The 24,792-nt window shown below is 41.9% G+C and overlaps 1 protein-coding gene across 1 annotated transcript in view; it reads right to left on the bottom strand.

Moving 5' to 3' along the window:
• Positions 1 to 24,792, bottom strand: part of abat (4-aminobutyrate aminotransferase) — a 63,510-nt gene that overhangs the window by 20,635 nt on the left and 18,083 nt on the right. The window contains exons 2-5 of the mRNA XM_026324619.2: positions 9,656 to 9,792; positions 4,001 to 4,098; positions 3,865 to 3,894; positions 3,187 to 3,304 (exon numbers count right to left, since the gene is read on the bottom strand). Of these exons, the coding sequence (XP_026180404.1) occupies positions 3,187 to 3,304; positions 3,865 to 3,894; positions 4,001 to 4,098; positions 9,656 to 9,725 (316 nt within the window). The 5' untranslated portion in view covers positions 9,726 to 9,792. The remainder of the gene's footprint in view (positions 1 to 3,186; positions 3,305 to 3,864; positions 3,895 to 4,000; positions 4,099 to 9,655; positions 9,793 to 24,792) is intronic.

Below are 24,792 nucleotides of genomic sequence, written 5' to 3'. Positions count from 1 at the left end.
CATTTAGATCAGGCAACGAGACCGTGTACAAGGCAGCAAAGTACTGACTGAGACAAGCCATAACAGAGGCTAAAAGGTGTTACAGAACAAGGCTGGATAGTTTCTACTCTACTGCAGATGCCAGATGGATGTGGCAAAGCCTGCAGCAAATAATGGACCACAAGACAACCTCCAGCTACATTTGTAGCTTATCAGACACTTTGCTGAATGACCTCAACAAATTCTATGCCCGTTTTGAGACCTCCATTAACAGCAGAGAGAGGAGGCACACACACACCTCCCAATCAACCCCCCTGCTCCTGCCAATCATCTCATCCACCGAGGTACACAAAGCCCTGAGGTGGATCAATCCTTGCAAAGCAGTAGGCCCAGATAACATCCCTGGGAAACTCACCCACAAACTGTCAGTACTTGGACTGCACCCCACACACTGTGACTGACTCCTAGATTTCCTGACTGGCAGGTCGCAATCTGTCAGGATTGGAAAGAGGACCTCAGCCAGCACCATAACTAACATTGGTACCCCAGAGAGATGTGTCCTCAGCTCTATTCTTTATGCACTGTTCACACATGACATGTGTCGTGTGGCCTCCCACAAGAACAGCACCATCTTGAAGATGACACTGCAGTGACAGGATGCATCACTGGCAGAGACAAAGCAGACTACAAGAGGGAGCTGGCCAGTCTAGTAACGTGGTGTGAGAAGAACAACCTCACCCTCAGCACAGACAAGACAAAGGAGATGATAATTGACATGAGAAAGGAGAGGAGAACTCATTGGCCAATGTTCATCCAGGAGCTTGAAGTGGAGAGAGTGAGCAGCTTTAACCCTCAGGGGTCGACACACACACTGGCACGTTTTGTGGCATCTTCTCCTGATAACGCCGAAACAAACTTAAATTACTCAGTCAGTTTTGATCGTACCGATAAAAGCAATATATCAATATAAATCTGTAAAGGGTCTAGTTTTAGTTGTATACCCTCATAATAACAACAAAACGCTGGGCTTTTGTAAAATAAAGAACGCAGACAGGGTGCGCTCTCTGTCTTCTGTCTCTGTCATCTCTTTTCAGACACGTAAATAAAACAACCTGAATCTCAGCGAATACTCATAAAAATAAGAAATATATGGCTAGAAAGCTTGAAATGTCTTTGTTTAAATGAAACAATACAAGTCAAAAACAAATCATCACTTTTTACTTAATCCGTATGAACGTAAGGAGAAGTACGTTTTCTCCTGTCTCACCTCATTATAGCTAATGGGATCCTGCCTCGCACTGAGCGCACTGTTCATATGGAAATAATCTGAGGTGAGTCAGGTGCACGCCCCCGAGAAATGACATAAAACGTCAAACTTCATCATAGAATTTACCCACTTTTTCTGCATGTTTGGATGATGGCACATTACGCAGGTGAAGAAGCGCTTCTTATGTTCCACACAGAGATGAATAGTTTGCTTTGTCCTCAGAGTAAAAACACGACTCAAATGACGAACGTTTGGATCTGCATTGTATTGTACTAACTCCCTCTCAGCTGTGAAAGGCTCATTATGCAGGTCTTTGAGGGGGTTTTTATCTTCTCAGGTAAATCACATAACTATTCATGATCACACACACCTTCCTGCATATGCCCTTTCTAAACAAAAAGTGTCTTAGAAAATTTAAATCAGTGTATTGTTTACTGTGAATGAGTGAACAAGATGACTTTCACATCATTGTGAAGCAAACACTTTACACTACAACATCCAGTTCTCAAAAGTCTACCAATGTTCTGTTTGTGTTTTATGGTCGTATTTCAGTGACTTAAAAATTGTAGTTTTTCACTAACCATGCATAAACACTGTTTTCTCAAAAACACAATCATGTATAAACTTGCTGCTCACATACTATTGTAGCCCAGTTTGTGCTGATTACAGTGTTATCAGACTTTAGCCATTAATATGTTTAAAAGACACTGAAAAAAGCAAAATGTCAGGGCATGTTAAAACTTGTCCAGGGCCCCAAAACACCCTCAGACCCCAGAGGGTTAAATACTTGAGGGTACATCAGCGAGGACCTCACCTGGACACACTACAACACCAGGCTGGTCAAGAAGGCACAGCAGTGGCTGTATTTCCTGTATTTTCCTGTTGCTAAGCAGCTATCAGACCACTTACACAGGAATGAACTATTTGAAGATTTTCAATCAGGATTTAGAGCACATCATAGTACAGAAACAGCACTGTTGAAAGTTACCAACGATCTTCTCTTAGCCTCAGATAATGGACTTGTTTCTATACTTGTCCTCCTAGACCTTAGTGCTGCATTCGACACCATTGACCACAGCATCTAATAAAATTGAATTGAATTGAATTGAACACATTGTAGTCATGTGGATTTGAAACCCCACTGACTCATTTAGTCACCACATTCACCAATGTACTGTACCACTGCTGCACATCTAAACTGTTTTGCATTTCTATCTGTTCTTGCACCATAACAGATAATATTACACAATTCTTTTGCACATAAATGTACGTAGTTACAGTACAACACAGACTATATATTGCTTTTATAGTTTTATAGTTCTATTTACCATAGCATGGGGATGCTGCTTCATCTCCCCGCTACCTCCTCACCCCTCCTTCTCATCTCTTGGTTTGCTTTAATGCCAACACTCACTCCAAAATTATTTTCAGCTGTAGACTTCATTATCTGCAGCTTGAAATATGCAGTATAGACCAGCTCTCTCTTTTTGGCGGCATTTTCACTTGTGTTACACTAGGAGTTGTAGTTTACAACAACAAGCATTTTTACTTTTTCAGTGGTACAATATTATCTTCAACTGAGCCAAGAGTGTCATCTAACACTACTGACTACTTGGCGAAAATACTGTAAATATACACATAAGTCGATTTGCAGGACAAGCCAGAGGTGTAATAAAAGTCTGACTTATAGTCCGGAAAATATGGTAGGTTATTTATTTCCTTTTTTCTGGCATTCAGTGTGGACAGCAAAGAAAGAAAATTTGTCATTGTACAAGGAAACAAGTTTTTCTTACTGTGCATATGACAATAAAGCTTGATTGCATAAGTGTATAAAGTTCTGACAAAAGTTCTAAAGACATACTGTATACAGTGTCAGAGGACTGTATTTACTGCCCATTGCTACAGTGCATGTAACTGTGTTTGAATGTTTTGCTACTAACCAATAGGGATGGAGGATATCTGAGTGTAGAGATCCAGCATGCGGTTGCCATCCACATCCACCAGGTAGTTCCCCCTGCTTTCCTCATAGTTACAGAAGAAGTTAACTGCACCAACATTCTGTGAAGATACATGTTCTGCATTAAGATAAGCATACAGTAGAATTTAATCATCGTGTACTAACTCAGCAGCAGACACACCAAAAACAATATCACCTGTGTAACATATGATACAAATATAATCATCAATCAAATTTTCAGCAGCTCCAAAGAAATATGTTCATTTGTCTTTAGAAGCAGATATGGTTCTGACGTTTACTGCTGGGTGCAGATTCTCTCCACAGCATCTCTGAAATACTCTCTTAACCGGGGCTAGGCCACTACTGATTAATGGGTTTGAATTAATTTGATTATTATAAATACAGACAACATTAATTACAATCAGGCATCAAAACACAACAAAGCCTGTTGTATGGTCTTACAACGAACAGCAACATTTTAAAGCCATAACACTAAAGCCGTAACACTGAAAATTGACAATTCACATCCTGGTACCACTGTCACTGCAATACTCACATTAAAGTATTATCATGTGCAAATGTATTTTTTGCATATGGAAAAACTTGTGAAACAGACTGTAACTCTGCAGCGTGCAGAAACACACACACACACCACGCTCACCTGGATGTCTCCCAGCTGTTTCATTAGCTCCTACAGATGGGGAAAAAAAACAGCTAGTCATGATGGATACTACATGAATAATAATATGACTGTGGAATGGCAGTGATTTGTGTGTGTGTATGTGTATGTGTGTTACTTGTGATCGTGGCCCAGGGACTGTAGTTTTCATGGAGGGGCCATTGTAGTCAAACTCCACCTGAGTCTTTGTTGCTGGTTTGCTAACATACCTGCACCCTAGGAGAAAAAAGATACAACAAAAATAGGGGATTATTTATATGAACACAAACACATGCAAAAGGAGACTTACTCATTTCTGTTATAAATGTATTTAGTAATGTTTTTATGTGTATAATAACTCAGGTTATGTAGTTGTCCATTTGTCCATTATTTATACTGTTTATCCATACCTAGAGGCAATCTGTAAAAAAATCAATTGAACCTGCATGTGTTTGGATTGTGGGAGAAAGCCAGCGCACCCAGATAAAACCTCTGCAGACATGAGACCACTGTGACCACCACTGTGTTTTAACTTCACACACTCTATGGTGCTTGGTGTGAAGAAATCAACTGTGGGAGCAATTATTAGAAAATGGAAGACATACAAGACCACTGATAATCTCCCTCGATCTGGGGCTCCACACAAGATCTCACCCCGTGGGGTCAAAATGATCACAAGAACGGTGAGCAAAAATCCCAGAACCACACGGGGGGACCTAGTGAATGACCTGCAGAGAGCTGGGACACTGGTCTACTCAACCAGATCTGAGGCACACTTTCAGGTGAGAACAGTGAAGGGACCAGTCAGGGCAGTCACGGCAGTTTGGAATAAATTTCCCGCTATAGATGTGGTCTGATCCACCTGTGGTGGCACCTGCGCACAGCCCAAGTGGTACCCCAGATACTGTACCTCCCTGACCTACACACTTCACAAGGTTGGTGGTGAGACCAACCTGCCTTAGGGATTATGCAGCATGTGGACATAGCCATGAGACAATGGAAAGTGGTTGGGGTGACAAACAAGCCGAACAAAAGTAGGACATGATTTCCACATTTTTTCTGTGGAATCTGGTAGCAGGAATCTTCCAGTAGCCGTTGGCCAAATCGAGTGCCCAACCATGCCTGGAGCTCACTGACCTGGGGGATATCTATGTAATATTAATATGTAATATTTCAGTTTTTCTTTTTTTAATAATTTTGCAAAAAATTCTACATTTCTGTTTTTTTTCTGTCAAGATGGGGTGCTGAGTGTACATTAATGAGAACTAAAATTACCTTTTTTGATTTTGGCATATGGCTGCAATGACACAAAGAGTGAAAAATTTAAAGGGATCTGAATACTTTCCGTACCCACTGTAGGTTTTAATCAGCTTGAGCTTTGATTAAAAGCTTCCAGCTACCACAGTCACTGGAATAGTGACACTTATCCTCAGTGCAACCCACATGTTTGGAAAGATTTCTTGCAATTAGTCCAATCCAGTATAATGGAAAATATTTGCAGTTTGATGCCACTTACAATTGCATCCATGGTCTTTCCACTGAGAGCACTTATCAGTTCGTTTTGTATTTCTTTTTCCCAGGTAGGTTGTCATGCTCACTGTTCTGCTCTCTGTCCTATCTTTATGCTGCTTTAAGACAGGATTGATTTTGGCCATAAGCTACACTTCCTTCACAAAGTTGCCATTATTGGGCAACTTCTCAGAGCCATGTTTTCTCTTTGTAAGTGCCAATGCCTGGTTGTCAATTGTCTGGAACTTTTCATGGCAAGTTCTTTCCATGCCTTCATGTTTTTCTTAAAGTTCTTCTTTGAGAAGAGTTTGCAACAGAAGCAATATACAGTGGGTACTGAAAGTATTCAGACCCCTTTATATTTTTCACTCTTTGTGTCATTGCAGCCATTTGCCAAAATCAAAAAAGTTCATTTTATTTCTCATTAATGTACACTCAGCACCCCATCTTGACAGAAAAAAACAGAAATGTAGAAATTTTTGCAAATTTATTAAAAAAGAAAAACTGAAATATCACATGGTCATAAGTATTCAGACCCTGTGCTCAGTATTGAGTAGAAGCACCCTTTTGAGCTAGTACAGCCATGAGTCTTCTTGGGAATGATGCAACAAGTTTTTCACACCTGGATTTGGGGATCCTCTGCCATTCTTCCTTGCAGATCCTCTCCAGTTCTGTCAAGTTGGATGGTGAACGTTGGTGGACAGCCATTTTCAGGTCTCTTCAGAGATGCTCAATTGGGTTTAGGTCAGGGATCTGGCTGGGCCAGTCAAGAACGGTCACAGAGTTGTTCCGAAGCCACTCCTTTGTTATTTTAGCTGTGTGCTTAGGGTCATTGTCCTGTTGAAAGGTGAACCTTTGGCCCAGTCTGAGGTCCTGAGCACTCTGGAAGAGGTTTTCTTGCAGGATATCTCTGTACTTGGCCTCATTCATCTTTCCTTGAATTGCAACCAGTCGTCCTGTCCCTGCAGCTGAAAAACACCCCCACAACATGATGCTCCCACCACCATGTTTCACTGTAGGGATTGTATTGGGCAGGTGATGAGCAGTGCCTGGTTTTCTCCACACATACCGCTTAGAATTAACGCCAAAAAGTTCAATCTTGGTCTCATCAGACCAGAGAATCTTATTTCTCATAGTCTGGGAGTCCTTCATGTGTTTTTTGGCAAACTCTGTGTGGGCTTTCATGTGTCTTGCACTGAAGAGAGGCTTCCGTCGGGCCACTCTGCCATAAAGCCCTGACTGGTGGAGGGCTGCAGTGATAGTTGACTTTATGGAACTTTCTCCCATCTCCCTACTGCATCTCTGGAGCTCAGCCACAGTGATCTTTGGATTCTTCTTTACCTCTCTCACCAAGGCTCTTCTCCCACGATTATTCAGTTTGGCTGGACGGCCAGGTCTAGGAAGAGTTCTGGTCGTCCCAAACTTTTTCCATTTGAGGAATATGGAGGCCACTGTGCTCTTAGGAACCTTGAGTGCTGCAGAAATTCTTTTGTAACCTTGGCCAGATCTGTGCCTTGCCACAATTCTGTCTTTGAGCTCCTTGGGCAGTTCCTTTGACCTCATGATTCTCATTTGCTCTGACATGCACTGTGAGCTGTAAGGTCTTATATAGACAGGTGTGTGCCTTTCCTAATCAAGTCCAATCAGTTTAATTAAACACAGCTGGACTCCAATGAAGGAGCAGAACCATCTCAAGGAGGATCAGAAGAAATGGACAGCATGTGAGTTAAATATGAGTGTCACTGAAAAGGGTCTGAATACTTATGACCATGTGATATTTCAGTTTTTCTTTTTTAATAAATTTGCAAAAATTTCTACATTTCTGTTTTTTTCTGTCAAGATGGGGTGCTGAGTGTACATTAATGAGAAATAAAATGAACTTTTTTGATTTTGGCAAATGGCTGCAATGACACAAAGAGTGAAAAATTTAAAGGGGTCTGAATACTTTCTGTACCCACTGTATTTCCTAGAATAGGCAAGCCAGCTCCTTTTTATCTTATTACCATTAATTAAATCAGAATAAAAGCAATGATGGTGGCAACTTTGTCCATTCTCTCTTTTAGGAAAATGAAATCCCTCTCGACCTGATAAGGTCTTCAGGTGACTAATTCAGCCCTTACTTCAGTCAGGGCAGGCCAGTCTGCATGATCCAGAGGTGGTGGGTTATTGGACTAAGCAACAGAACATGGGGACCTCTCAACAGCAGTTAGTGGCTCAGTGGTGGTAGGTGAGCTGCTGAGGTTTTCTTCAGTAGCAGTCAAGGCTGAAGTAGACAAAGTGTGAAGTTGAGATGCCTTTTTGCGTTGCTTCCTGCCTTTTGCCCCTGATAGTTTTCTTTTTCACTCATTTTTTGAAGATAGTTTCAGTGCACATAAATGACAAAACTAATATATATGGTAACTGCCTGCACTATGCATAATTAAAGTGTGATGGTGATGTATTAAATCACATCATGGTTCAGAAAAATTAGGTCAACATGACATGTCAAAAGTTACAATTTTTCTTGATGTTCATTTTATTTTACTCTAATAATATTTTAATCAGTTTGACGATCGATCAATACCAAAATTATGATAACTGGCAGAAATAATTTTGCCTAATGTGTAGTTGTAGGAGCACACAATGATCACGGGAGGGTGCAATTCTGACAAAAAAAAAACTCTTGTGCAGCGTCCCACCAGTCATGTGCCCTAAGCAACTGCCTATGTTGCCTATGCCATGGGCTGGCCCTGGTTTTTATGTTGTTATTTGTGAGCATACCTACTAAGTCTTTATTGGAAATGAGCAAAAAAGACACTTTGTTTGCTTTGGCTTGGAGTTTAGTCTTTTGTCTGTTTGTGCAAGCACTTACTCAAGAGCTGAACCTAGTGTCACGTCTGCAAACCACCACATGAAAGGCAGACAGCAAACTAATTCCATTTGGTGGAATATGGTTAATAGCTTCCTCTATGAGATTTTACGACATGATTGATGTTGCAGTAGGGTGGGCATTTGAGTGGAAGCAAAAGGTAACTTAAAGTCATTGGTACAACCTGAGTTAAAAATTAACTATAACAATGATGGCAGGTAAATGATCATTGTCTGTATTCCTTTGACTGTTAAGAAGATCATTTTTCACTTTATTATTTAAAAAAACAGTTATGGTCTTGTTGAAGACCCATGTTTTTGGAGTCTTGTTAATATAGCACTAAAATCCTGGGCCTTACTTACATGCTTTACATTTCAAATCTATCCAGATTTCAGGTTTAACTGCTATAGGTGAAGGAGAGTAGGACTGTCTTTTATGAAGCTTCCTATAGTAACTTACAGCAAGAGAAAGAAAACTGCCTAGAGAGAGTGATGCCATTGTACCAAACTCTCAGCTGCAAAGTACAAATGGTCATTACATGTTGTATTCTGATAATCTTCAAAATGATGTAGCAGCACATTTTATGTGCAAGTTAAACAAAAATATAAGCTGAAATTAATATATAGCTTAAATCACATAGTGACATTCACTGACATGAACCTATCCATATATTATTCTGCCTAGTAAATGGTTAAACTGCAGTAGTATATCTGACATAAAAAGAGACCAACCTACTGATGATTGACAGGCAAGAGGACCTTTGAAACATGTCAGCTGCCAACCTCTGAGGAGCAGGACCCCATATAATGATAACCATATACTGCATCTTTCACTGAAGCCTGTCAAACATTTACACTGATTACATAATGCTGCTCTATTTTCACTGCAAACAGGTTTCCTTGTTTCTATCCCTGAGGACATCAGAAGTACAACAATTTTTTAGTTGATATTGAAGTGAAATTTGGATCAAAAATAAACTTGCAAGGAAATAAAGTTTGACATCAGTTACAACACAATACAGTATTTCTGATCTAGACAGCCAGGAACGATATTAAATTGATATGCAGGCTCAAATTTTAAGCATTTTTTCAAAATGTGGTGTGCTAAACTTTACTGATGAGCTTCTCTCACTGACCTGTTACTTGATTACCTTGCACAAACAGAGTTTAAGACCAATGCAACAATTAAACATTTAAAAAGTAAATGCTGTTACTAACATGACAGCTATTTAAAGTTGTAGAGCAGCCAAAGGAGCAAAAATACCCAAAGGCACTTCATTGCAATGGTAAACAAAGCAATATTTAAATGATTAGGCTACACCCTGTTCTACTAACATTTCTAGGTTAATCTACAAGTGGTGTAAAGTTGTCTATTACCTGATGAAACAGTACGTACTGAATGGACTTAAAATGATTTAATTTGAAGACTTGGATTTACCTGGAGTACTGAGCCACAACTTTTTCTGTAGAGAGAGAGTAAGTTGACGGCTGATCAACGAGGATGCCATGACAAAACTGTTAACAGGAAGTGGTTTGAGCAACAACTGCCCTCAGAGTCCAACTTTAACAAGTCACCTATGAAGAGCCAGCAGGGGGAGAGAGAGAAAAAGAGCAACAAGGATTAGGAAGTACTGACATTTTCCAAAAATTGGAGAAACCAGTGAGCTATCCAATAGTTTAAGTATTTATTCACATTATGCCTTTGTTTAAAAAAATTGCCTGACTGCTTTGCACTGTAATCAGCTCTGCCTTTTTAGGATCATTGTTGGGCAAGGTACTTGAAAACTGTAATCTAACCCTAACCCTTATTTATTGATAAAGTATTTACTTTAAAAATTACTAAGCAGCAAAAGTTATGTTTATTGCTTTACTTTTTCTAAATAATTCTCAAGTGTGAGGTGTTTATATGATTATTTTACTGCTCCTGAACCTGTCCAAGCCTCGACCATAGATATCAAACATGTTTGATATTTTCTGATTGGGGAAGCTTTGATGAAATGCCCACAATAGCCAATGAGAGAGCTGCCAGATGTCATCAACTTGATGTGTACTTTTACAGTTCAAATATGGCAGCACATCATAACACAACCTGAGTCATATGGATCACTGAAAAAGAAGGCAAGCTTGATGAATTATTCCAACAACAAGCATTTCTTTTTAATGTAATGTGCGAAACACACCACAATAGGGCAGTTAATTAAAAAGTGTGGGTCACAAAGTTGCATTTGATCATGTGATAGTCTGAAATCTCATGTTGCTGGAATCACCAGTGTGGAAATTGAAACAGCAGGTGTGTGGTCCCCTGGTCTGATCAAATCATCTAGTGTGTGCATTCTGAGAATTATAATGTTAGAAACTGGTTGAAACTATCCATATGTCTGTGGTCTCCCATGTTTGTATTTATTTATTATCAATGAAGATTTGAAAATCAGCTGTATAGCCAGCCTACGCACACCTAACATAAGGAGTGGTTAGACACCTTCCCAATCTAACTTAGAGTCTTGTCTAACTTGTCATACCTGTTACATCGGCTAGTCAACAACACACAAAATTTAAATATGGCAACAATTTGAACCTTCTGGAATTGTAGCTCTCTTCTTTTGGCCAATGCTACTACCCGTTCCTGTCATGATCCGCAGTCTGGACTCCCTGTTTGTTTTATTTTGGAGGATCATGACAGGAACTGGTTGGGTTGTTTTCGGTTCTCCTGATTTAATAATTGTTTTCACCTGTGCCTCGTTTTCCCGGCAGGGCTTCTTATACACCTGGTGGTGCCATTGGCATTCGCCAGGTTGTCTGTTATCATACTCTCCAGCGAGGGAGTACACCAGAGACTGGACTCTGTTCTTCCTAGTCGTCTAGGAGCTACGTCTAGGATTTTCATTTACCGGCATAGACACTACAGGAGACCAGGGAAGTACTAGCTGTGCCTAAATGTTCTCCTGTTGTTAATACAGACTGGTTTTGTGTTCCACTGAGCGAAGCTGCTCAGTTCCCTGTGTTTTGCTTCCCTGTTATCCCGACTGGAGTCGGGCTCATGGGGCGTGTTGGAGTGGAACGACGGAGATCCCGTTCGCAGAAGTGGTTGTGAAGTATAGCTTCAGATCTGCATGTTGCTGGATGTTGTTCACTCGACTGACCTAGCTCTTCATGGACCTCTACTGGTTGTATGTAGTCATTTGTCTGTGTGAAATAAAAACCCTTTTCCCCTCAGTTGTCTGTGTGTAGTTGGAAGTCTCCTCCGTTACCTAACCGTGATAGTTCCACATCCCAGACCACTCTGCCCACTAAACAGTGATTCCAGACTTATAGCAACTCCCAAATTCAAATTGCCAGTAATACAGTGAAAAAGTAAGTTCTCTCGCACAGATGTTAAGTCAGTTAGTAACTGTAATGTAATGACTTAATCTTTACTGAACAAGGATACACACTACTGTCCAACACTGTTTGGGATTTATTTATTTAATCACTGTGAGAGAACAATCACAGAAACAAAACTCCAAAAAGGGACTAATAAAGAATTTATATTATGGTATACTGGGTGGACTAGGGATGAAAGTATAGTGACAACAGTTGTACCACAAACCCATTATTGCTTACCATACAGGTTGGGATTACGAAATTAATTTCGTATTTCCCCATCCAGAGTGGCAATGCACGTTATGTTAACGCATAGGCTGCTGGGAGAATAACAGGAAGTACAACAGGACATGCATCAACGGGGTTAATATTTATATTGCTCTCTGTGAAAAAATTAATTCATCCTAATGTGGAGTTAATTGATGAAATATCCACATTTTCTGTTCAGTTATCATGATTTCTGAATTAGTTTTTGTTTGAAATTCAATAAATTGAGATTGGTAACAAGTGAACACTTTGTTTATATGGAAAGTGCTGTCTGACAAGAATGATAATTGTGTGCCAAACTATGTACTGGTATTCGGTAATTTTGTGAATGTCTTCTGTTCACTTTTTCATCCCTACTGAAGTGCCACTGCCGCATAGTCAGTCATGTGTGTATTTGTAGGCATTTGTAAATTATTGCTGTGGCATTGATACAGTGTTAACCCACTTCAAAGTTTTTTTTTTTTTTTTTGGGTCCACTTTTTCTGGAAATAATGACCTATTATACCTATTATATTATAGATGTGTTCGTGTGTGTACTTTTCCACCATCCACACAGACGGTATATAGGGATGGACTTATACAGTGTGATGTCACCCATAGCGTTACACACCGCGAGAATGAAACCAAGGCCGTGTCCACCCTAGTCCCTAACCCCTCAGTCACTATATAGTGCACTCAATTACCTAACGGTTTTGGACACTCACCCACTACTTTTCTTCTGTTGCCGATTATGATGTAGCATAGGCTGCGGGCACATGTAGATGTCACTTCTTAATTCAAACAAATTTGAAGTAATGAGTTTTTATTTTTATAATTTGGTGGTTGAAATTTATTTATCAAATTTTCTTAAAAGGTATAACTTAACCATCTGTTTATAATTTTCAGCTACAATGTTGAATCTACATTTATAACTTTTGGGTGTTTCCGGCATTTTTTCATTCACGCAATGCCTGACGGTCTATTCTGCCTGTCTAGTGACTATCACTGCTCACTACTTTTTACAACACATTGGAAATTTTAAGGGCACTACTACTAATATGATATGGGTATTGGTAAAGTAACCTCTCAATCATCCCCACGTAGCGGTGGAACAAGGCCCCATGGATGAAAGGAGGAACCTGATTGGTCAGTTATTCATCTATGTATCTTGTGTTACTGAGCAAAATCAACATAAAATATTAAGAGTGTGTTCAAACAAAGACGACAACGCCATAATCAATTCTGTTACGATTACTGTACCAACGTAAAATGTTATTTTTTCTGATAGCTATAATTCTGCTTGCATTCCAGTTAAGGTACACCCTAGGACAGACCCAGAAAAAACTCAAGTGACTAAGGTGTTAGTGTGGCTTTTGGTTAGAAAACAGTAATAATAGCTGTTCTCGACAGCCACACCCAAATGTGCAGTATAAGGCTGCTACGTCACAAGGACAGGAGAAGCATTGATATTGTTTAGATATGGAGATACATTTATTACAATATTATTTCAGAGGAGTGGTAGTGGGCAAAGAAAATGACAGATGCCTGGTCTGTGTCATCTTCCAGGCTGTTATGTAATACAGGCAGTAAGAACAGGAAAATTCCAGCTATCTGCTTCCACACAGCAAATGCCAGCCCCCATTTCTCTGTCTCTCTCTCTCCCTTTCTCTCCGTCTCTCATACACACACACACACACACACACACACACACAAAACGCACACACAGACGGTTTCTTGGCAACACCTCATGAACTGGATGAAACTGGTTTAGAGTGTGAGTGTTACACAAGACTGCATCTTCATATGACCAAAAGGGGTGGGATGGGGAGGGTTATGTGAGGGGATGTATAATAAAGTTCTTCAGGATGGCTAAAGGGACACAGTGAGCTTTAACTGGGGTTGGCTGGAATCTGACCACAAAAGAATTAAAGAATTTGTAGTTAGACAAAGGATATTATTTGATTATCAAAGCACCTCTTACTTTAAAATATGATGTACATTTTATTCAGTAGGCTATTTATTCATCAGTGAATTTTGTACAGTTACATTGGTAAAAGGATGCTGAGGTTAGAGCTGCCAGGAAGGAGGCCTACAGGAAGACCAAAAAGGAGGTTCTTGGATGTAGTGAAGGAGGACATGAGGATAGTTGGTGTGGGTGAGGAGGATACAGAGGATAGGGTTGAATGGAGGCAGATGATTCGCTGTGGCGACCCCTGAAGGGAGCAGCCGAGAGGAAAAGGTTGAATTGATTTACTGATTGATTTTGTCCATAAACTTGCCATGATTGATTGAATTTTGAACAGTGACCATGGTTTGCCTTGCTTGGATTATGCCAGAAAGAACTAGTTCATATTTGTTGTTACATTGAATGGTATAAAGCACAAAAATCTGAGAGTTGTTACCAAGCCAACAACTCACAAAAAAACAAAACTCACTAAAAACACATTTTTGATCCAGCACTTTCTCAAACACTTTTAAAACAATTGTAAGTAATACTTTAAACCAATTGAAACGATAGAATCAGTAGGTAAGAGGACACGATCAATGGATGAACTGGATGAAGTGTAGAGAGAAAGAAATTAAGCTGCGGAAATGTTTGGGACAAGGAAGAAAGTAGGATTAGATTTATGTTAGGTGCAATCTATGATATGATTTCCTCAAAATCTAAATAAATGGGTGGGTGAGGACCCAAACTGTGTTTAGGGGTAACTTCACTGTGACACATCTTCTGAGGTTGTAAAATTAACCTGACTCAGGGTAACTTGAATCAGAGGAGATTAGCCCCACGGTACAGTTCACATATTCGTACCTTAAATCAGGCATCACGAAGGCTGGAAAGGAAGTGGCGTTCCACAAATTGGGAGGAATTTTATCTAGCCTGGAAAAACAGTCTATTAACATATAAAAAAGCTCTCCGTAAAGCCAGAACTGCATACTATTCATCACTAATAGAGGAAAATAAGAACAATCCCAGGTTACTTTTCACCACTGTAGTCAGGCTGACAAAAAGTCACAGCTCTGTTGAGCCCAGTGTTCCCTTAGCTCTCAGCAGTGATGAATTTATGAGTTTCTTTACAAATAAAATCACAACTATTAGAGATAAATTCAGCAAATGGTTCCTATACCTGCAATAAAGGAATCTTCTACTACAGTAGCTCTTGAATCATCTGTAGGACCTCAGTTATGTTTAGACTGCTTCTCTCCCATAGATCTCTCTGAATTCACATTAGTAGTTGCTTCATCTAAATCATCAACGTGTCTCTTAGACCCCATCCCGACTAGGCTGCTTAAAGACACCCTGCCATTAATTAACTCATCTTTATTAGACTTGGTAAATTTATCTCTAGTATCAGGATACATACCACAGGCCTTTAAGACTGCAGTAATCAAACCCTTACTCAAGTGCTAGGAAGCGATTCTGACTCTTAATTACCACTGCTATGCAGATAGGTACAGCACTCAGCTGTCAGGTTTCTCAGATAGGTACAGCACTCAGCTGTACCTATCTAAGAAACCTGATAACAGAAACCAGTTAACCAGACTTCAAGCGTGCCTAACTGACATAAAGGCCTGGATGACCAGTAACTTTCTACTTTTAAATTCAGAGAAAACAGAAGTTATTGTATTTGGGCCCAAAAACCTCAGAAATAGCTTTTCTAAAATTATAGCTACTTTTGATAGCATAGTCCTGGCCTCCAGCACTACTGTGAAAAACCTTAAAGTTATTTTTGAAGAGGACATGTCCTTTAACTCACACATAAAACAAATCTCTAGAACTGCCTTCTTTCACTAGCACAACATTGCCAAAATTAGGAACATCCTGTCTCAAAATGATGCAGAAAAACTAGTCCATGCATTTGTTACATGCATTAGGTGAATTTTAGTTCTAGCAAATGTGTGGTGTTTGGTGCAGAACACAGGCCTTAGGCCTGTTAGGCTAGTTTCTTCTTCTAGATTAGTTTGTTCTCCTGCCCAGTGGGCTGTCCAAGCTGCCAGTATTTAATATTATTTATTTGTGTACTGCGTGAGCTGGGTCCTTGGCATTCTGGGCAGTTTGATACTATCAAACTAGCTCTGTGGGGCTTGTGCATTTTGAAGTAATGAATGCAATAGCATTAGTAGGTTATTGAAGAGAGGGCGGAAGGAAACATAGGATATACCATGTGACCAGGTTGGGGTGGGGAAGAGTTGGAGCTTGATCTTGTCATGGGATCTTGAAGACAGTATGGCCTGATGACCCCCTCTTCAGGACCACATGAAAGAGCAATCCAGACAGGGAGCTTCCATATGAAGGCTCATCCATTTCGTGGCACATTCCATTGTGTATTTTGGTAACTACCACAGGGAACACCTGCTGCACTCAAACACCCACAGTCATGTCTCATTTCACTCATTGATAAAAATCACACAATTTTAAGTGTAGTGGCTTAATATACTGATGTTAAATATTTGCCAAAGACATTTGGCTATTAATGCTTTCTAAATTACTACTACTGTAAGACCAAGCTGCTGATTTTGAACTTAAGCCTCAGGGTTCGACGAACACGCCGGTGCGTTTTGTGGCATCTTCTCCTGATAACGCGGAAAAAAACTTAAATTACTCCGTCAGTTTTGATCGTACAGATAAAAGTAACGTATCATTTGAATTTATAAAGAGTCTAGTTTTAGTTGTATACACTAATAATAACAAAACGCTGTGCTTTTGTTAAATAAAGACAGTAGACAGGGTGCGCTCCCTGTCTTCTCGGTCATCTCTCTCCACAGACGCGTAAATAAAACAACCTGAATCTCAGCGAATACTTGCCTCATAAAAATAAGACAAGAAAAATAAGATAAAAAAAAATAAGACCAGAAAGTTTGAAATGTTTTCTTTGAAATGAAACAATTCAAGTCGAAAACAAATCATAACTTTTTATTTAATCCGTATGAACGTAAGAAGTACATTTTCTCCTGTCTCATTACAGCTAATTTGATCCCGGCTCGCACTGAGCACACTGTTCACATGTAAGTAATCTGAGATGAACCAGGTTTTGCGCACGCCCCCGAGAAATGACATAGAACGTCAAACTTCATCATAGAATTTACTGAGCATTTGGATGACAGCACATTACGCGGGTGAAGAAGCGTTTCATATGTTCCAGACAGATGAACAGTTTACTTTGTCCTCAGAGTAAAAACATGACTCAAACGAACGTTTGGATCCGCATTGTATTGTATTGTGTTGCGCTAATCCCCTCTCAACCACACTGACTGAAAGGCTCATTATGCTGGTCTTTGTGCGGGTCTTTGAGTGCGTCTTTGTCTTTTCAGGTAAATCATGACTATTCATGCTCAGACACACCTTCCTGCATATGCCCTTTCTAAACAAAAACTGTCTTAGAAAATTTAAATTAGTGTATTGGTTTTGACTATGTCTCCCGGCTGGCCTGGGAACGCCTCGGTGTCCCCCCGGAAGAGCTGGAGGAAGTGTCCAGGGAGAAGGAAGTCTGGGTATCCCTGATTAGGCTGCTGCCCCCACAACCCGGCGCCGGATAAGTGGAAGAAGATGGATGGTTTCTGTGAATGACTGAACAAGATGACTTTCACAACACTGTGAAGCAAACACTTTACACTACAAGATGCATTTCTCAAAAGTCTTGTGAACCAATGTTCTGAATGCAACCACAGGGGGGCACAATCTAGTGTCTTCATGTGCTGCTCCCAAGTCCAGGTAAATGCAGAGGGTTGTGTCAGGAAGGGCATCCGACGTAAAATTTCAGGGTGCCAGTGGAAATTGGACTACTGTTAGTCGAAGAAGGAGAGGAGGAAGGCGTGTTCGTCGGCAAAGAGAGAAGAGGAAGGGCAGGAGTGTAGGACTTAGAGTAGAGTAGTAAACTCGAGACTTGGCTGATATGCTGGAGAGAAGAAAGGTGGATACCTTGTGTGTTCAGGAGAACAGATGGAAAGTTAGCAAGGCTTATAGATTAGGAGTAGGGTTCAAGCTGTTTTGTCATGTTGTGGATGGAAAGAGGAATGGAGTAGGAGTTATTCTGAAGGAGGATTTTGCTAGGAATGTTCTGGAGGTGAAGAGAGTGTCAGATAGGGTGATGAGTCTGAAGTTAGAAGTTGAAGGTGTGATGTTGAATGTTGTCAGTGGTTATGCCCCACAGGTAGGATGTGAGTTGGAAGGAGAAATTCTGGAGGGAGATGGATGAGGTGATTCAGGGTATCCCTAGTGGTGAGAGAGTGGTGATTGGGGTAGACTTCAACAGACATGCTGGTGAGGGCATATAAGAGGGGAGGCAGGAGCACACAAGTTGATCTTGTGCAGACGTTCCAACCTGAAAGAGATCAGTGACCGCAAAGTAGTGGCTGGGGAGAGTGTAGAGTGTAGTGTTAGGGTGATCGAGGATAGAGATGGAAATGTGTTGACAGGTGCCACAAGTGTGATGGAAAGATGGAAGGAATACTTTGAAGAGTTGATGAATGAGAGTAATGTCAGAGAACACAGAGTAACAGAGGTGACTGTTGTGGAGCAGGAAGTAGCAAAGATCAGTAAGGATGAAGTGAGGCGGGCGTTGAAGAAGATGAAGAGTGGAAAGGCAGTTGGTCCCAATGACATACCTGTGGAGGTATGGAAGTGTTTAGGAGAGGTGGCAGTAGACTTTTTTACTGGGCTACTTAACAAGATCTTGGAGAGTGAGAGGATGACTGAGGGATGGAGAAGTGTACTGGTGCCCATCTTTAAGAACAAGGGAGACGTGCAGAGTTATGGAAACTACAGAGGAATAAAGCTGATGAGTCACACAATGAAGTTATGGGAAAGAGTAGTGGAGGCTAGGCTGAGGTCAGAAATGAGCATTTGTGAGCAGCAGTATGGTTTCATGCCAAGAAAGAGAACCACAGATGCAATATTTGCTTTGAGAATGCTGATGGAGAAGTACAGAGAAGGTCAGAAGGAGCTGCATTGTCTTTGTAGATTTGGAAAAAGCGTATGACAGGGTGCCGAGAGAGGAGCTGTGGTTTTGTATGAGGAAGTCTGGAGTGGCAGAGAAGTATGTTCGAGTGGTGCAGGACATATATGAGAGCTGTAAGACAGTGGTGAGGTGTTCAAGGTGGAGGTGGGACTGCACCAAGGATCGGCATTGAGCCCCTTCTTGTTTGCTGTGGTGATGGACAGGCTGACAGATGAGGTTAGACAGGAATCTCCGTGGACCATGATGTTTGCAGTAGACATTGTCATCTGTAGTGAGAGCAGGGAGCAGGTGGAGGGCAATCTAGGGAGGTGGAGGTTTGCTCTGGAAAGGAGAGGAATGAAGGTTAGCCGCAGTAAAACAGAGTACATGTGTGTAAACGAGAGGGACTCAAGTAGAATGGTGTGGTTACAGGGAGTAGAGGTGAAGAAGGTGGAGAATTTTAAGTACCTAGTTTCAACGGTCCAGAACAACGGAGAGTGTGGAAAAGAAGTGAAGAGACGTGTGCAAGCAGGATGGAATGGGTGGAGGAAAGTGTCAGGTGTGTCACTGAAATAAAAGCATAAAACACATACCGAACATGCGTTCACACGACTTTTGAGAACTGCATCTTGTAGCCTACAGAGTTCACTCATTCACAGAAAACAATACACTAATTAGACTTTTCTAAGGCCCTTTTTGTTTAGAAAAGACATGCAGTAAGGTGTGCCTGATCATGAATAATGTGATTTGCCTAAGAAGACAAAGACCCACATAATAAGCTGTATAATGAGCCTTTAAGTCAGCATCTAAAGGTTGAGTCATGGCAACTGGACTTTCAGTTTTTAAGTCGAAACTTTTCACCACCTATCCAGGTGGCTTTGTCAGTCTAAGAAAAAGCTGGACTGGAACCTCCAATTTATCTCACAGGCTGGTTTCACTCCTCTCCTAGTCCCATAGGCTCATTAGGTGAGCTATGTAAATCAGGTGAGTGTCGTTAGACCCACGCCCCTGAGTTGATTTCACTTCACACCTGGTCTGAATAGTCTCGTCAGGTAAACAATAGAAGTTAGCTCAGATGAGGGTCGTTAGGATTTAATGGTGGACTCGTGACCCCTCTGATTCACTAACTGTCTGCAGGGTGTGTCCTCCCTGGGAAACATTTGTTGTGTTCCTTAATTTCCTGTGAACAGATGAAAGGGCAGCCTGGTGGATTGAAGACAGATTATGTCTGAGCCCTCCACCCCTGTTAAGGGAGGGTTTTTCCACTTGGACATAGATAACTTCCCTGACCCCTCTCTCAAACCATCTATCTTTTCTGTCCAAAATGTGTACATCACTGTCTTCAAAAGAGTGTCCCGTTTCCTTCAAATGGAGGTGGACTGTGTCCTGAGGAGCTACTCCTCCTGTCCTGGGCCATCCTCCTGTTGAGTGGTTGTTTGGTTTCTCAAATGTAGAGTTCTGAGCATTCTTCCTTACACTGGACGGAATATACCACATTGCTCCTCTTTTGTTTTGGTGTCTGGTCTTTAGGGTGAACCAGTCTCTGTCTCAGTGTGTTGGTGGGTTTGAAGTGAACTGGTATCTGATGTTTCCCAGAAATCCATTTAAGCCTCTCTGAAACACCTGCTACATAGGGAATGACCAGGTTTTTCCTCTGTGGATCTTGAGACTCAGCCGTGTCTCTTGTTTTTCTGCCTGATGTGGCTGTTGCCTTGTTGAAGGCCCACTTGGGGTAGCCACAGGTTTTCAGGGCTGTCTTCAAGTGTGTGTCCTCCTTTCTCTTGGCCTCCATAAAGGTACGGATGTTGTTTGCTCTGTGGCATAAAGTCCTGATGACTCCTCAGACAGACCCGATGATGACATCACAGTCCAAAAAGGCCAGCCTGTTCTCTTTAGTGTTCTCTCTGGTGAATTTGATGTTTGCGTTTACTGCATTGGTGCCATCCCTGTGAAGGAGCTGAGTTCTTTTACACTTCTTCCATGTACAGATTGGCAACAATGGGTGACACAAGGGAGCCCATGGCACATCCATGGTTCTGTCTGTAAAATTCACCTCTGTATGAGAAGTATGTGGTATTCAGACAAAGGTCCAGTAGAAGGCGGATTTGGTCTGGGTTGAGGCTGCTCCTGGCAGAGAGGGTGGTGTCCTCTTTTAGTCTTCTCCTAACAGATGTTAAAGCATCGGTGGTGGGGATGCTGGTGACAAGGGATGTAACATCAAAAGACACCATAGTTTCATCTCTATCCAGTTTTAGATGTCTGACTCCAGAGGCAAATTCCTCTGATTTCCAGATGTGGGGGTCTGTGTGACCTACCAGTGGCGCTAAGATGGTGGCAAGGTGTGAAGATGTTATATGTGACTGAGTTTATGCTGCTGACAATGGGCCTGAGGGGGGCTCCTTCTTTGTGTATCTTAGGGAGCCCATACAGACAGGGGGTGGCCTCCCCTGGATACGACCCTGTAGCAGGTGGTCCTGTCAATGGCATTGTTCTTTTCCAGGTGTTTTAAATAGTCAATCACCTTTTTCTTGCAGATGCTGGTGGGGTCCTTTCTTAACTTTTCCTATGTCTGTTGGTCCGCCAAGAGAGGTTACTTTTTCATGATAGTCTGTTGTGTTTAAAACCACTGTGCATCTCCTTTGTCTGCCGGCAGGATGGTAATAGTCTCATCCTTAGACATGGATGACAGGGGAGTGGTATAGTGAGTGGTGAGGTTGGGTGGTGGTGGCTTAGAACAAGAGAGTGCTGCAGTGACTTTTAACTGGAGTTTTCTCTGTTTCACAACAGGAATATGTTTTGCTGTGACTGCAAAGTTAAGTCCCTTGGCTAGAACATCTCTCTCTGCTTGTGAGAGTTCCCTGTCTGATGTTCTCCAAGAACTTTCCTTGACCCTGCCCAAACCTGCCTGGGATGCAGTCATGTTACCAGTCAACTGACGTTTATCGTTAGGTTCCGCCTTCTGGACACTCTTCATGCTAACATTGGTCCGACTCCATTTCAGTCATTACACTCAGCACCAATAATTACCCATAGATTCACTGTTGATAGTTTATTGTAATCATTGCAAAAACTGCTGCTGTATTTGCATCATTATGCTTCATTCCGGTGTGCAGTTCAATGCTACTCTGTTTCCCATGCACCTTTCATACAGTGGTGTGAAAAGGTGTTGGCCCCCTTCCTGATTTCATATTTTTTTCTTATTCTTTGTTTCAGACCATCAAACCAATTTAAATATTAGTCAAAGATAACACAAGTAAACACATCATGCAGTTTTTAAATGAGGGTTTTTATTAAGGGAAATCAAAATCCATAGGACCTGCCTGACAAAGTGAAGTAGACCAAAAGATCCTCAAAAGCTAGATATCATCCAAAGATCCAAAGAAACTCAAAAACAAATGAGAAAGAAAGTAATTGAGATCTATCAGTCTGGAAAAGGATATAAAGCCATTTCTAAAGCTTTGGGACTGCAGCGAACCCCAGTGAGAGCCATTATCTACAAATGTCGAAAACATGGAACAGTGCAGAACCTTCTCAGGAGTGGCTGGCCGACCAAAAGAGCACCAAGAGCACAGCGACGACTCATCCAAGAGGTCACAAAAGACCCCACAACAACATCCAACGAACTGCAAGCCTTACTTGCCTCAGTTAAGGTCACTGTTCGTGACTCCACCATAAGAAAGAGTCTGGGCAAAAATGGTCTGCATGGCAGAGTTCCAAGACGAAAACCGCTGCTGAGCAAAAAGAACATAAAGGCTCCTATCAGTGGCGCCAGAAAACATCGTGATGATCCCCAAGCCTTTTGGGAAAATACTCTGTGGAGTGACGAGACAAAAGTTGAACTTTTTGGAAGGTGTGTGTCCCATTACGTCTGGCGTAAAAGTAACACCGCATTTCAGAAAAAGAACATCATACCAACAGTATAATATGGTGGTGGTAGTGTGATGATCTGGGGCTGTTTTGCAGCTTCAGGACCTGGAAGACTTGTTGTGATAAATGGAATCATGAATTCTGCTATCTACCAAAAAGTCCTAAAGGAGAATGTCCGGCCATCTGTTCATGACCTCAAGCTGAAGCGAACTTGGGTTCTACAGCAGGACAATGATCCAAAACACACCAGCAAGTTCTCTGAATGGCTGAAGAAAAACAAAATGAAGACTTTGAGGTGGCCTAGTCAAAGTCCTGACCTGAATCCGATTAAAATGCTGTGGCACAACCTTCAAAAGGCGGTTCATGCTCGAAAACCCTCCAATGTGGCTGAATTACAACAATTCTGCAAAGATGAGTGGGCCAAAATTCCTCCATGTCACTATAACAGACTCATTGCAATTTATTACAAACGCTTGATTGCAGTTGTTGCTACTAAGGGTGGCCCAACCAGTTATTAGGTTTAGGGGGCAAACACTTTTTCGCACAGGGCAATGTAGTTTTGGATTCTGTTTTCCCTTAATAATAAAAGCCTTCATTTAAAAACTGCATGATGTGATTACTTGTGTTATCTTTGACTAATATTTAACTTTGTTTGATGATCTGAAACAAAGTGTGAAAGGAGGCACTTTTTCACACCACTGTATTTTGCACATTGCTGCTGTCTCTGCGACACAGTACCAGGGTTTTGCACATAGACTGTCTTATTGTACTTAACTTATAATGTATTTTGCAACTTATTGTATTTAGTATAGTTTAGTGTATACGGTGCCATTGGTATCTTTAATACACCAATTTCTATTTTTTTCTACGACTTATTTTATCTCTATGTGGTAGCGGGGTGTGATTCCGTGAGGCTTTGGGTGGGAGGGGAGTTGTGGAGCAGCGGCCCGGGGAACGATTGCCAAACGAGGTGGCCTTCATATATATATATAGGAGGAGGCGTGGCGGAGAACAGCGGCCATCAACGAGACACGACAACAAGCCATAACAGAGAGGCCGAGAGGGGCTGCTGGAAAAAAGTACAAGGTAATTCAATAAAGAATTGTGAAAAGGAACGAGCAGTGTCAGTGTGTGTGTGACATCAGGGATGGTAGTCAGGAAGGCTACACTGGCATTGTCGGCAGGGTACAAACCTGGAAGCGTCACAACCACAACAACCACTAGCTGCTCTAGGGAAACCTCTAGCGGAGATTGCCTCAACCAACTGTGAACTGACAGAACGCACACTACGGCAGATGGAACTGTTGCAGCATCAAGTGGAGAAGCAGGCAGATACTACGGGAGCTCATGGCTCGCCCAAAGGCTCATGGCCCTAACCCCACCGTCGGTCACTCTACAAAGAATGATGCCAGAAGACGACCCACTAAGTTTTTTGGAAATTTTTGAGGCAACAGCCTCAGCCTGTCAGTGGCTGGCGATGGGGTGGGAGGTTTGCCTACTCCTGCTTCTAACTGGAGAAGCTCAGGCGGCAGCCCTTGCAAATTTCCAGCCGGGGCATGGAGCAACTTTGCCACCCTCCGCTGAGCCATACTGGATAGAATGGGGTTTGCACCGGAAGATTATTGACGCTGGTTCAGAGAGAATGTCATGGGGGCACAGGACAGGCCCTTCTTGTATGTCTAGTGCCTGAGGTATGCGGGGGCCCAATGCCTGTGTCTGGGAGAGCATCAGGGAGAACAGGCCATCTTGGAAAAGGTGGTCATGGAACAGTTCATCGCCAGTTTGCCACCAGAGGCATCCGAGTGGGTGAACTGCCATTGAGTGAAAACATTGGAGGTGGCGATCACACTATCCAAGGACTTCATAGCTGTCCACCCCATCTGGAGATCGGTATCGTGTCAACAGGGTACTGGCAGCAGACACCACCCGCTCCGGTGTCTCCACAGCCGAGAGTCGTGGTGGATCCGGCGGTCGCAAACACTACCCCTCTGCTTTCTCCCCAGCCTCGTACTCTGACATTGACCGTTCCTCTCTCACAGATAGCTCCTCCTTGTTGGCGGTGCGGACAACCTGGCCACCTATGGAAAGATTTCCCGCTAATGGAGGTGGGACAGGTGGTCGGCATGGCCACCTCCTCCCCCAATCTGGCAGAGACGTACAGCATTCC

The sequence above is a fragment of the Mastacembelus armatus genome, chromosome 8 (assembly GCF_900324485.2).
Source record: "Mastacembelus armatus chromosome 8, fMasArm1.2, whole genome shotgun sequence".
In the NCBI taxonomy this organism is placed as follows: domain Eukaryota; kingdom Metazoa; phylum Chordata; class Actinopteri; order Synbranchiformes; family Mastacembelidae; genus Mastacembelus; species Mastacembelus armatus.
Note: the sequence above shows the minus strand (reverse complement) of the source record. Positions and strands in the feature narration are given on the sequence as shown.